Source organism: Lepeophtheirus salmonis, chromosome 3, assembly GCF_016086655.4.
Source record: "Lepeophtheirus salmonis chromosome 3, UVic_Lsal_1.4, whole genome shotgun sequence".
Lineage (NCBI taxonomy): Eukaryota > Metazoa > Arthropoda > Copepoda > Siphonostomatoida > Caligidae > Lepeophtheirus > Lepeophtheirus salmonis.
The window spans coordinates 32,682,935-32,698,519 of NC_052133.2; the positions used below are offsets into that span (position 1 = coordinate 32,682,935).

Below are 15,585 nucleotides of genomic sequence, written 5' to 3' on the forward strand. Positions count from 1 at the left end.
TTTTCAGCTCTTTCTCTCTCTCCTCCTAATTCCTCATATCATTTTTATCATATTCAATTATATGAAGCTTTTTATTTGAATGAGAAACATGTCCTAATATACATATATGTAAGCTAGATTTCTTAACGATCTCTATTTCCGCCACTCCACAATATTTCCTTTTAACTAGTACCTATGTTAATCTCTAATTGTACTTCATGTATGAATTTTTATATCTGATATACATATATATATTACAAATTATGGGCCTTACTTGAATAACTATTTCTTATTACAATATTTTTCTAAGTTATTTTACGTATCTCTATTTTTAAAAATTGGTACAAGTCTTCTGATTGAAGCTATCAGTAGATCGTAAAAACATTACATTATTTCAATAAGAAATTTGTTAAAAAAGCAGCGCTTTCACCCTTGTTGTTTCTTTTAATATTCACCAAAATAATCAATATTTGTCTTCAATACGATTAATTATAGCTTTTATTTAATTTTAACATGAATGAATAGGTTTAGAATATTCTAGGTCAATAAATCTAGGTAATTCAAATTTTATGTGTAAATATTTCACGCAAAAAAATATAAATATTAACGGAAGTTTTGTATACAATATCTACAAAACCTATTCTTTAAATATATTTTCATATTTTAATATTTAAACTCCTATCTAATAAATACTTATATTGATTCTAGTAGGCTTTAAAATATTAGCAATATAAGAGAGACATTTTAATTGGTATTTAATTAAATAATTTTGAGAGTAATGTTATGGATTTGGAGGGAAAACACAGCTTCATATTTGCCATGTAGATGCTGATAAAGTGCTTGCATACGCAGAGAGTAGCGTTGTGACGTCATAGATCCACGTGTGTTTATAATAACAACAACAAATTCGAAGCATTTATTTCATTTCGAGAATTTGAATTGTGACTAATACTTACTATTATTTAGTAAATTATTATAATATATCAACGGCGTTTATTTCATATTTGTGAATAAAAAACCATGGGTAAAAGTCTATTTGAAGTGCATACGTTTGATCGTTCTAACAAACGCACTAAAGTAAGTGTTGCCAAAATGATTGAAGAAATGTCGGAAGAGGAGATAAAGAATGTAAAGCGCGAGTTTTTCAAGAAAAATCCTGAAACGAGTCATCAGAAAAAAATCAAATGCCTGGCTTGTACTACTATGTTGGAGAGTATTTTGTCCTGGTCGCAACATGTTGAGGGTGCAAAACATCGTGTTAATGTGGAAGCCTTTAATAAGGATCGTTCTGATCTCTGTACTCCACTCAAGGTAAGATGTATTCTTCTTTTCCAATGTGTATTTTAGGATCCCGATTCAATAGTGACTTTTTGGATAAATTTAGATATCCACTTAACCATACTGATGCAATCAATTGACTATTTTCTATTCAATATTGCTCTTAGTCCAATGATAACTTGTAAATTTCTGAAAAGTTAATTTTATAACAAAATCCTCTTTCGGGTTATCACTGTTTGATTTTTTTGAGCTACATGGGAAAAATTAATATTGTTTGGAATGTTCTTAATTCATCGTCTAAATTTATTTTTTCCAAATGTATACAAAAATGGTGTCTCATATATAAATAGGTATAGAGCGGTTTCTTGTGACGCCAAAATTGTTTTGGAGGCCTAAACAACCATTTTTTTTATTAACGTTAAGGAAAAGGCTGAACTACTTCATGTCATAATGTGACCAACAAATAAAAGGACTTAAACTTTATTGTCTAGCAAAAATTTATCCCTCTGATACCTAGTTTTATTACATATCTGTCCCTAAAATGTATATAAATATAATATATATAGAAATAAAATGTATATCGTTATACAATCTTATTTTGATAGTGTAGACAATAAATTAACAATTGGAATTGGAAAAGTAAGATATTTTGTTCAAATCATCCTTATTTTTTCGTCCTTAATCGACCATAAAAAAATTTGGACAAATTTAGACATTTCATATTGTTTTTCATATTCAAATATCACTTTTAATCATTTGCATCAAGTTAGTATTCAATCCAGCAGTTAAGTTTTGTTTATTTTTAAAATTATTTGATGGAGCTTAATCAATATGTATTGCAAATTTGGAAATTTTTTGTTGGGGGAAAATATTAAAATTAAGCCTTCAAGAAGGCGTCTCCTTCAATTATGACGTCAATGAAAACGCTTCGTAAGTAAATAATTGCAAATTTAACCTTTCGTTAATTTTACAACAACCCCTAGATCGCTTTGTCACTGTTCGAAATGTTGTTGTAAATGTTAGAAATTTCTTATTTAATTTATTTTTTTCAAGTTTATAAAAAAAATGTTTACCTCTTAGAAAGTTCACTTAATCTTTATATTTTATCATAAATGTACGATAAAATAATATACAAACACATCGTGTACAAGTTGTAACCAAAAAATGAGATGCATAATTCTTAATGAATCATTTATAATAGCTTGTGACGCTATGATTGAAATTCCATTAGATGTTTTCAAGATTAGTTTAGTATGTTTTTCATTAATATTACTAATTGGTTATAAGTATTCTACGTATGACACATAAGAAACTCCATGTGTCGAGAGTTGGATAAGTCGTAAATAAGTAATGTTAATAGATGGGAATGTTATAATGTCATTAATTAATGTAATTAATATAACTGGTGTTGTAATATAGAGCGTTATGAGTCGTACAAATGGTAACTTGTACAGTCTGCATGTATGCATACAACTTAATAATCTAAAAACCTATATGTGGGGCTTACACAATTTTTATGATTATTCATGAATGAGACTGAAGACCCTCCATGTGTAAATAACTACCTCTGAATATATAATTCCTGTTTAAAATATCAAAGTATTTATCCTTCTATTTTATTATTTAATCCTTATTATGTAGATTTTTTATGATTACATAATTGATAGTTACTAAAGATTAAAATACTTACATCGATTGAATGATTAAAGTATGATTATGATATTTTTAGTAAGTATTATAGTATATTATTTGCTTTATTCTGTTTTCCGGAGCAAAACTGCTACAAACCGGAGTAAAGATTCACTTGATGAATATTCAAAACAGTATACTATATTTAGCTCACTATACACATACATAACCCATGAAGATTTTGTCAGTTAACAATATACAATCTTGGCCCTCTGTTATCATAATTTATACTACATGTAGATAAATGAAGGGTCTGTCAATTGTTTAAGAAAACGATAATTTGATAGGTCTATATAAGATAAATGGAAGAATGTTTTGGAGGCGAGTAGCTTAGGTGTCATGACGTATCATTAGATCAGCTAGAATCAGCTGTGATTAGGGAGAAGGAAATAAACAATGACATTGGCAATAATTACTCTGATGTCAATCCTCAATTCTAAAACTCTAAGTCCAAAAATTACTTAGGATGATATCTCCACAACAATTCCCCAAGGTTACTTTCCATCTTTAGTGAGCACACATGAATGTCATATTATGAATATAATTAAATGTAGTAAGAAAAGATGTTCACAACTCAAGGAGTTAAATAATAATGGCAACAGCTGATTAAAAAATATTCTTTCTTCAGATTACCTATTCAAAAAACAAACAAAAACAAGAATACACTCGATTTACATTACTAATTAAAAAAACCATAGACATTTAATTAGTTAATTGTACTCGTACCTACATGTATTTTTTATTTTTTTGACTTAAACATTTAAGAATATAGTTAATCAAAAGATTTTGAATTTTGAGTAATAAAGATTTTTTGACTGCAATCCCATATTTAATTCAAAAGGATTTATGCACTAATGGCATGAAATACACGATAACAGCATGAATTGCAATGTATTGTTGTAGTTATTGTCTATGGGCCATATATATTGTATATGCATCAGACATATCTTTCCCTTCCTCCCCCCTCATTTGGCAATAATTTCATACTCAACCCCTGGATTTAAGATTTTCCAATCATTTGTTTTTCTTATGCTGGAGTAACAAAACTATGACCCCTTGGTCAAATATGGCCAGCAATATCACTTCACCTATCCAACTGACAAAATCAAATGAAATATACACAATACTACTTTAATTTGTCGAACAATTGACGAAAATATATTAATCATTGAATTTATCTAATCACAAAAACCTTCATCTAATTTTTGCTTAAAATTTACTTGTTCACGGACATGTGACTTGTTGGGAAGAAGGGTGGGGGATACTGATTGTCTCATCATTAATAGGACCTTCAAATACTACAAAAATTATTGGGTTCCTGGCCAAAAGCGATAAAGGCCCCACCTTTCTCACCTTTGTTTGTTTTATTCAAGGTTAATATTAATCTTGGTTTTAGTTAGTTCAAAATATTATCAAAGTCACGCTACAATTTTTATTGAATTTCACGCAACCTTTCATGATTGATAGCATTTATCATGAATTTGAGAAATTATGCGTTGATCAATATATGATCCACAATGATGTGTTTTAGGGATTCTCTTTAACTTGGGTATGTTAAGCTGAGAGTTGTATATTTATACCCCTTTATTAGGGGTCACATAACAAATAATCTTATACTTAACCATTTATACTACACAATTTCTAGATAAAGGGAAATATGAATTAATTAATATAATTTAATTAAATCAATTAAAAGAGAAAAATATAGTATTGACAATGAATTACTCCAAATTTAGCAAATTACTTTATCATTTTTAAATTGAAAACTATATCCAAGTAATGTTCTGTAGTTTAATTATCGTACAAATATTATGTTGTATTTTTCTATAATATATCTACTTAGATTTTTCTCCTGGGATCTTGTTTTCCCGAGATTTATCGTTGTTTTACACCTACGGTAAATTCCTGGGAAATATTGGATTTAATTATTATAATTATAAATACATGCAGTGTTTAATTTTAGCCCACACCAGGCTGGGTTGTGTATTGTACAATTATACATAGTGAGTGTATTTTGTAGCTCGACCGTCTTTTTGGAGTAGGTAAACTGAAGTGTATATTTTCTTATCCTGAGCTGTTGTGATTATTATTTAATTACTGAGGAGTGAAATTCCGTTTCTACTACATTCAATTATATTCAAAACCTGATTGAAAATTCGTGTGTGCTCATAAAAGACGAATACCTTGAATATTTGTTGCGGAGAACAGTAGAACTTAGGATCGACATCGGAGTACTTCTTGCCTATACCTTGTTTATTTTCTTCTCCCCCTCGTCACAGATGCTTCTAGCGGATCTAATGAAATGTCACATCAGGTTTACCATGTTGAATTTTGGTATCTTTTTTTCTTAACATGCCCAAAATACATACGATTTTCAACAGCTCCACTGAAAGTAAGCTCTTTCATAGCTTACTATTGTAATCTTTGCGGTAACTGCGGGTTCTAAAAAAACATGCATTATTAATGATAAAGAATAAAATGAGAATTTAAAATATATTATTGGGTAAGACTTTCTTAAAGTTTATTATTTCTTCATAAAATATAAAAAAAAGAAATAATTAATTTACATAGCAATTGTTATCTACCAATGGGATGCCGATATTTAAAAAAAATATTTCCCGGATCTAGCAGCAAGACAATTTCTCAAAAAAAGAGAAAACCTAATATGTAGAAACATATATGTATCTCAATTTTGATGCTCAAATTCAAATGCCTTTTAGATTTTTATTTTATTTTTTATTTCTAAAGAAAATGCATACTCCTTTACTTATTGTGAAACCTTGAATGCTTTTTTATTATATATGTATATATTATATCAAATGAATAGTTCTATGTATGTATTTGCAAGAAATGTTGTTCAAGGAGATGGTAATATTGTTCCCCCAATTGTCAACTTTTTTCAATATACAATTTAATCATCTCTCAAAAACAAATTGGAATTTATTTTTCCTCATAAGTCATAGCTCCCATGTATATTATGTACAGTTGAGTGTCCCGTTGATCAGGATATTTTTTAATGGTTAATTATTTTTGAAAATATAAAAATATACGCTATCTACAAAATTTTAGATACCTCGTGCCAATTTTTCCCGTCGTGTTTCAAAGGTGGAAAAATTCCTATTTTATGGGGAAATTAGGATATTTTACGACGTCATAGATTTTTAATGGCCTCTTCACTTTTTGAAAAGCAACAGCAATGAAAAGTAGTGCGATTATAATGTCAACGATAAGTGATGTCATTTTTATAGTATTGATCCCACCATTTATGAGTTAATTTCTGCCAAACCCATAAAACAATGAGGCAAAACGTGCTTGTAAGCTTGAGGATTTTTTTTTTTTTGATGTAAAAGACGTGCCTAGGAGTTTCATTTGGGTTGACTTGTAAAGAAATTACATGCTGTTTTGCATTTTTTTAGGAGTAATCATGGATTGTTTTTTTGCTTTTGAAAATAGAAAATTTGACAATATAGTTTTACTTCTTGACATTTCTTCGATACATATTTGGAAGTTTAAGTTAAAAAACAACTTTGGGATCTTGCTTCTTTTTATAATAGAAAAAAAATCAACTAATGATCAATATGATATAAAATAACTTCATTTTTTGACTGATAAGTTTGACAAAACAAAATATTCTACTTTTTATATTATTATATACTAACAGGATCTTTTCGATGAGTCCACGGACCTTTTTGGATTAGAAATGATAGTTGAATATCGCTTTCCATCTGAACCCTATCAAAGACCTCCTTACTATGAATGTAAACTCATCTCATGCCCGAAATCATCAGCATCTGCTTTCGCATTTCAAAAGCACTTGTTAAGTGAAGAGCACAAGGAGAACTACTCCAATGAAAAGTTAATTCATGAGGGGAATTCCGACTGGTCCAAAATGAAGATTGTGGTTGATGACGAGGAAAAGTATCGCAAGCTTGCTCTGGGCTATGATAAGGTAGGAATCTATATCTTGCATTTATATATTATATTATATCTATCAAACCATTATTATTAATAATAAATTTCCAATATCGGGAAAACGATCCTTAATAATAATAATAATTATTATTATATACCGAGTCTCCCAGTATTGAGTGATTGCACAAAGTGATCATATATATTAGAGTGATCACTATTTTTAAAATGAAATAGTATGAATGTGCCCATTTAAATTATAAATGTGGCATGTCTTATGATTAAAAAAGTAGTTTTGACCTCACTTGTAAGTCTTTTCAAAACTCGCCACGGTCATTTCAAAAGCTACTTCTTCTATGGGGTTAAGATAATACATATATTAATTTGTGATATTATATGGCACGAACTATATTTCACCACATTGATGTGCGAAGGTAAGTTAGTCATTGTCAAATGGTCACATAAATAGCCAAATCACCAATGATATCCGAAAGTTTTGATCCCTAATTAATCTTGTTTTAATTTGATTTGAATACCGGGAAATGCTTTTTTTTTATGATACAATCTTTTCAAAAATCATGGTTGAATTTTTTTATAATAATATATGGCTTATAGATTTGTTTTCTTCACTAATAGTTAGTGCTCTGCAAAAAGAATTTGTTCGGGGTGTCATATCTAAAATCAATTTATTTTTACAACCTCATACTAAAATTATCCAAAATCTTAAAAATGGCCGTGGCGAGTCTTGAAAAGACTTAGAGGGAATGCAAAACTATTTTGTAATCCTAGATATGCCACATTCGTACTTCATACTATTTCATATCAAAAATAGTGATCACTCTATTATTATGTATATATAAGTAATATATGAGAAACGTGCATTAGTATATTGATTGCTCAAAATACGACCAGTCAATACATAGATATTATATGTTGGAATGTTCATCATTGATGTCCTGTCCACACATACAAAAGGACTTGGCTCCATTAGTAATTATAATTATTATCCTATATAGTCATCTAATACATACATAATAACTAGGGTAGAGGGGGTGTATTTCGGTGGGCAGGCCGCGTTGTTAAGATTATTCTTTTTTTTGGGGGGGAGGGATTAAAAACTTCTACATTTTTCTATAAATTACCCTTTCTTTAAAAAAACAAACAAAAAACACACACACATAAATTAACTGCTACCTTTGAATAATAGTAGTAACTAACTGAACATCTCATGTGTTATGATATTGTGTTGTCAGCAAACTTCATATAAATTTGAAGGCTCGAAAATCACTAAATCAATGGAAATAGTTTTTTTTCTTCATCTTATAAGAAACAACGGGACATGGATCTGCTGCTCTCTATGTCCTCAGTATTTACAAGGGATGAGAGATTGAACTTGAAAACGTTTGAGAACCGATGCCATCTGTAATGGGTACATAGTTACATTATTTTTCTTCTTCATTTTTGATTAATATCCGAGGCATGTATGAGTTATTTTATTTTTATTTGATTGATGTTGTAATTTTGTATATAAATCATAATTGAGTCTTCGTGGATTTAGTTCCAAACAATGTCACGGCATGGAAATTTACTATTGAGTATTTTTTTATAAAAATAATAATGGCTACATATTTTGGACTTTCATAAAAACATGTCAATACAAAATTTCAACAAAAAATAAATAAAATTGTCATCTCAAGTTAGTCAATCTGTAAAGAAAAGTCCTAGTAACGACTTGGCATCTCCTAGAATTTGGAGTGCCCTACTTGGATATAGGTCTGGTTATGGGGCTGCTTATTTATGTTTTATCTATTGTACTCGAATTATTGCTTGAAATTTTGAAGGTATCTGCACTACTAGATAAATAATAGTTATCATCGAGAATTACATAATCGCCTAATTATGTACTACGCAAATATAATGTCTAGCATTGTTCATTCTCTTTTTGGTGGAAAGGTATATACATTCTATTGCGTATCAAAAATTAGGCACGGCCTTACCTTACTAACATACAAATTTGGACTGAATTTGGTTCTTAGCTGTCGATGTTTCTGCTTATTTTCAACTGATCGGTGTGATGAACGTTGATTGGTTCCATTTGACCAGTTTTTTGGGCATGACCAAACATAAACAAAAAAAAATACAAATATCTGCGGGATGGCGTAGATTATTAAGTTGTCGTAATAAACGACTAAGTATATAAACTACTAATACACAATAATAAACGCAAGGTGGCGCCACTATCATCAGGTATGTAAACAAACTACTAATAAATAATCAATATTCATGTCCCATGCCCAACAGTTATTCATTAATTAATAATTCCATAGCTGAGAAAATTGACCAATAGATTTTGGATTTTTTTTTCTCTTTCTTTTTTAAGGAATGTCTATGATAGTCTAGCAACGTGGAGAACGATGGCATATCGAGAGGAATTGTCATATTTTGATGAGTGAGAAATACCTTTTTAAGTAGGACTATGACACATTCACTTAGTTGAACAAAAAGTTAAAGGTTTCAACGGCATCATCACATAAGTGTTATCTATGTAGAAGTTAATATCTGAACTCCTCCTTCCCTCTTATCTTTTGTTCTCAGTTAAAAAATACAGTATCGACACTCTTGTTTCTTTGTAATTCTGAAGGGTTATTAATCTAGGCCCTCATATCATTGTAATAACCATGATACTGATCTTACAAGACCCCTTTGTAAGAAAAAGGGGTTTTTATGCTTAAACGCTTAAGTGTCAAGTAAGCACATTGTTAGTACATAAAACAATGATTATGTTTCCTAAATGTCAATTCTTTAGTGATTTTATCATTCTTTCATGCAGACAAGGCCTTCAAATGAGAATTTCTTCAGAGGATAAAAACACAACATTGATAAAAATGATTAAGTGTTGCAATTTGTTTAGGACATTCTGGAAAGATCAAAAATTGCTATATTTTTGAAAACCTTTTTTTGATCAATCCCATTAAAAAAAATCGATCCGTCTCATCCAAAACATTCATCTATACAGATTTTTATTGTTATATTTATCAGCTCTGAGTTGTCAAAATATGATGTTAAATTCAGAATCTATTTTTTCCCTATTGTAGTCACATACAAAATTTTCAATTCACAATTGATAACGATGAAATAACAGTACTCGGTCCGAAACCCCAGTCTCTACCAAAATATTGATCCATAAAAATTCCTTAAAACCATAGTAGAATAATAATTTTGTCTAGGACAGAGTCTAAACACCAGTACATACCTATTCACTTGGATATGTTTATCATCAACTAATTTGTATAGGAATATGAGTTTGAAATGGAGCTTCAAGTGAGAATTACCAGTGAACCATGGGAAGAGTGCCTTAGTGCAATTTTTTGGTGAAAGGGTTTGATATTGATTAAGTGAAAACACTCCAAGGAAAACAAGACCTTGAAGTCTTAACATGAAATTGAATAAGCACATCTACAATGTGTCCAAGAAGACAATTGAAGCGTTGGGATTCATGATAAGATATTTTTTATCTAGAGACGTGAATGCTACATTATAAAGTTTAAGTGACTCGTACCAATTATTTTGTATGTGTCACAAGCATGGAGTCCAGTCTATACAAAATAAACAAATTGATACGCTAGAGTGTGTTCAAATAGCGTGCTGATATAACAAAATTTTTGACAAAAGGTCCTTTCAATATTTTATTTTATAAAGTAGACCTTTAAACGTTCGATAAAGAATTACGTTTACATCACATAGTCACATTAAAAAGAGCTACATGGAGTCTTAATGTCTTCTACAGAGGAACTTTAACTATTAGACAAGACGATGAGGTTTTCGGATTAACTGATCCCGAAATGTGTTTCTATAATAGAAACATTCCGAAATGGAACAAAATCCATTTCCATGAGATATTTTTTCCGGGTAATGAAATTATTTCCATATACCACACGATTTTACCTCGTTTCCTCAAGAATTTACAATCTATTTTAGTGTCAGCTTTTAATTTTCACTGTTCTGAAAGTTGATTGGTTGAATTTGAATAAATTGATAAAAATGATCAACAATCATTGAAGAATAGTTCTATAGTTGGGAAGAATTGGCTAACTGCTACCAAATGATTAAGGGCCTTTTTATGTTTCTTTTCTGAGGAAAGGTTGTGATATATAATGAAGGAAGCGACGTGAGTCCAATATTTATAATATTTTTTTTTTTTTTAAATTTCACCCAGTTTTTATTCATAAAATAATAATATTTTATTAAAGTCGGTAGATTTAGCAATACTTTCTCTTATCAGAATAAATTAATAGTTAAATCTACCACATTTCATTAATAACTGTTTAAGTAATATATTTTACTTTGAATGTTCATTTGAGTGGGTTGAAAATCAAAATTTTATAAATCTATAAATTGGTAAATTTTAATACTATAAAAGATGCCAAATATCTGGACAGTTGAACGTATTTTGTAGGTTCCTCAATTCAGTTGAAACCTCAATTATACATATTTGTTTGAGGTTTTTTTTCCATTATGCCCAATTATGATTAATAATCATCAATATCTTTTCTTTATATATCCTCAATTATTTAATTATCTCAGTCTAAAACAACAACAACACACACATAATTGGCATAAAGTTATGCTAGAGGCACAAGATAAGATTCCAACATTTAAAGTTTGAAGTATATTGCAAAAAATACAACAACACAAAACTAGAAAGGGACTTGTTAAAGCCAAAAAACATCTCCCTAAAATCAAATTGAGTTATGTATTTCAATTTGCTCCAAATGTAGGGTGTATTATGTATTTTGTACGTTTTGTGTACCTGGACCTTTGATTTTTGAACTCTCAAAATTGAATGGACTCTTTCTGTAACCATATATAATCTTTGTACCAAGTTTGATCAAAATTGATTCGTAACTTTTGCCTAATCCTGGTGACTAATAAACAAATAAACGGGGCAAAAGCATAGCTGCAGTTCAACTTACTTGCTGAGGTAAATATACAGCTCTAATAATAAACAAACCCCAAAGATGGAGGGAGTTTTATGCATACTCTTGAATTGGTTAAACAAAACTTTTTAAAATTCTAAATTGTCTATCCATAAAACTGTCAAGGCTGGATGTCCTCAGAGTTGTACCAATTGTTTTTGCTAGGGGAAATTTTACATATACGTCTTGGAAGGATATATTCTGTTTTTAAATGGGATCGAGTCAATCTTATTTATTAAGTCCTTGTCCGTGATCATCCTTTATTTATTTCTCCACTACCTTTCTCACAGGTTCCTATATTCCACATTTGTAAAAGAGCTGGAAGGAAGACTCAACTTACTTTTAAGTAAGTGTGCAAAAAATCGATACCTAATTATTAGTTGTCCTCTTAAAACTAAGTAGGGGGATTTTGTTTGTACGATTGAGATTATGGGGTTTGTAATCCTCACAAACGAAATCATTTATATGGAAAAATATAAATCTTAAATTTTTTTGGGGGGAGTCTCTCGAACCCAATCCTTTTAGCTCATATTGAAAACAAATTATTTTATAATAATACACAACTTTTCCCTATATTCCTTTTTCAAAATTCGAATAAGTGGATCAAACCCCTCAAAACAACCCACTTTAATGTTCGTAGTTATATTTATCATATTATATATATAATTATCTTTATAGGTACGTTTACTAGAGGTTCTCATTTCTGGAAAAATTATCCTCTTACTAATTTCTAAATTTTGGGTTCTTGGGAAATTCTTAATGATATAATACATTTTAAATACTGGGAAATTTAATTAATTTATTCTATATTTGGGGAAAAATACATTTATTTTATGCTTATCTTACCTATACATTCATGAAAGATTAAAAATAAAGAAGCTACATTAGAAGATAAAGTTATTATTGTATAACTTTTTTATTTGCTGTCAATGCATAAATGGTTATAATTTTATCTCAAGTACCTAAATCTACAATATAAATACATTCATTATTCAATTTTTCCGTTAATGGATTAAATAAAGGAAGCTTACATTATGAAATAATTAAATGTTAAATTTCCGGGGAGTTTCTCGTAGATGTAACACTCCCAGAAAAATCCCAGAAAACGAGAGATAAATCCTACTTAATGTTGGAAATAGGACGGCTTTTGGCCTGGATACGTAATAAGTAAATTTATCTTATCCGAAGATATCCGAGACCCAAACCAGCTTCGGGTACTCTAACTTTTACAGATTTTGAAAAAAGATCTGAAGGATTTTTTGGGGTTTTAAAAAGATAATAGGGGCTTTTTAACATAGAAGATAAGTTTAAAGATGCAATGAAGATTGTTTAATGCATGATTCAAATTAATTATTTATATTCTCCTTAGTAGGCTTTCGATTTTAATAGAAAAAAGAGTTTATTATTTGTTAAATTACATTAATTCACTTGGATAAATCAACAAAAATAAAAATGTATAAGAAAAAAATAAAAAGAGGATTCTTAATTGAATTTCCGTTGGGCGATTCTATAATCAAATTGCATTCTTGTTAGACTATAACAAAGACTTACTCTGCATTTAATTTTTTGTTGATTGTCTTTTCTGTAATGAAATTTAGTATTTTATTGCAGTACTCACTATAAAATCTTTATGTATCCAAATAAATATTTTCATTCCATAAAGATAAAGCATTCACTGATAATCAGGTAAAGTAATTTAAATTTTAGAACTTTTTTATTTATAATGATCTCTCCTCGTAGTGATATCTGCCTCGATACGAGAGTGGAAACTACGCCTTCTTGATACTTCCCTCAGGAATCTTGTCCTAAGCATAGATAATGGTTTCTTTGAGAGAATTTTCATTTTTGGTGAGGAGTAGAATTGGACTCTCTCTCGACGAGGCTCCACAAGAAATAATTATATCAGGAGATGAGGGAAGCCACATATACGAATGAAAAGATTTTCCCGCAATTTTCATTTCTTTTTCTTTATCACTGATGTCGGCGTGGGGAAGGGGGTCATTTTAGTCTTTCCCGCGTGTAGAAGACCTGAGATTATTCTATTTATTTTTTTTCATTTTGTTCTCCCATAATTCATCATAGAAGATAATGTATTAAAATAAATTAAACTAAAAATGTTCCAACTTTTTAAATTTTATAAAATAATAATAAAAAAATGCTCGAAAACTTAGAAAAAGCAAATTGAACACAAGCTGAAACTAGAATGGACACTAAGTTGAGTGCAAAACCTCTGCTTAAAATCAAATTGAGTTGTTTATCTCAATTTGTTCCAAAATTATGATGGAATATGCATTTCTTAAGTTTTTGTGTTACATTAACCTCTCAAAATGTAATGTACAATTATTACTGTGCCCATATATAATCTTCGTACCCAGTTTTATCAAAATAGATCTGTAACTTTTGCTGTAATCCTGGTGACTAAGAAACAAACAGAGGCAAAAACATAACCTCTGTTCACTTTCGTTGGCTTTGGTAATTAAAATAAACTTATTCTAAACACATACGGCCAATTGTTGTTTTAGTGTAGTAAGTCTTTTTAATGTAATGTAGTTTGTCTCATATTTGGGACCTTACCAAACGTTATGATAGTTTGAGTATCTGAAGTATATCGTTGTGCCACAATTAGTTTTTCTTCAAAATGTAAAATAAGGATTATATTCTTATGTATCACTTGAGAGAAGGAACTTTCATGAAACTTTTGTAGTTCAACGACGAAACCTTGAAATTTAAAATTCTGAAATTCAGCAACATAACTTTAAAATTGAAACTTCTGAATCCCCTTACAATTAGAGAATGTTGTTAAAAAAAAAGTCATCTTAAAATGGCTATAGAGATCAAAAACACCTTTTGAAGACTGAAACTTTAGAAACATAACTTTTTTATTAAAATACAATAGAGGGTCGAATTAACAGATCATCCTAAAAATTGGACATCCAAGTACACACGTTAAAACGAAAAGTTATAAGAAGTTAACCTTTTTTTGTTACTTTTGACCTTAAAACTGTACTTTTAACTAGAAATGTTATATAACTATTACTTTAAGAATAAAAAGGCTTTAATGATCATAAAACTTGGGGTGTTTTTTCTTCTCACTTATGAAAATATATTTAAAAAATACACATTCTTAATGGGAAAAAATAATTTTCAAAGTAGATTTTAAAAAAATATTTTTTTCTATAGTGCTTAAAAATGCTCTTGTATCGGAAAAGTAGAGCTACAATTGAATTGAATTTTAACGGGGCGTTAAAATTCCCCCTCCCCTACTTTAAGTGCACAATTTTTCTTATAGTTGAGTTAAATTACTTTTTCAATGAATTTGTATTGTTCTTGATTCTTGACAATTTGAACAGTTTTTTGTTTTTTAAAGCTGTTGTTATTATTAATTAAAGACTCAGAGTAGAATTGAGGATCGACATCGGAGAGTTTCCTTCTGTTTAATTACTTCCTCTCATTGCTGCTTGCAGCTAATCTAATCAAACGTCATGACAGCTAAGCTGTTCTCCTCTAAAACATTATTCAAATTTTCAGGGTTACCATGCCAAATTTTGGTTTCTTTTTTTTTAATTAACGAAAGGGCTAGGGATTTACTACTCTATTCATAACAAAATGCATCATCAACTATTTATATGTACTATGATTTTTTTTTCTCAGCTGTTGATTTATATACTCTTCCTCCTTGTTAAAGGTGTTTTGAACCTTCATCTATTCAACTCAAATTACATTGATTGAAAAATAAAACACAAATTATATTCTT

General features: G+C 29.4%; 1 protein-coding gene across 2 annotated transcripts in view; it reads left to right on the plus strand.

Annotated features, from left to right (window-relative positions):
- Positions 1 to 59: 59 nt before the first annotated feature.
- The window catches only part of LOC121114953 (pseudouridylate synthase RPUSD2), a 157,337-nt gene continuing 141,811 nt past the window's right edge, over positions 60 to 15,585 (plus strand). The window contains exons 1-2 of one of the 2 annotated variants that reach the window (XM_040709081.2): positions 60 to 1,290; positions 6,608 to 6,895. In XM_040709081.2, the coding sequence (XP_040565015.1) occupies positions 1,000 to 1,290; positions 6,608 to 6,895 (579 nt within the window). In that variant the 5' untranslated portion in view covers positions 60 to 999. The remainder of the gene's footprint in view (positions 1,291 to 6,607; positions 6,896 to 15,585) is intronic. The other variant, XM_071887360.1, reaches the window with a different exon arrangement.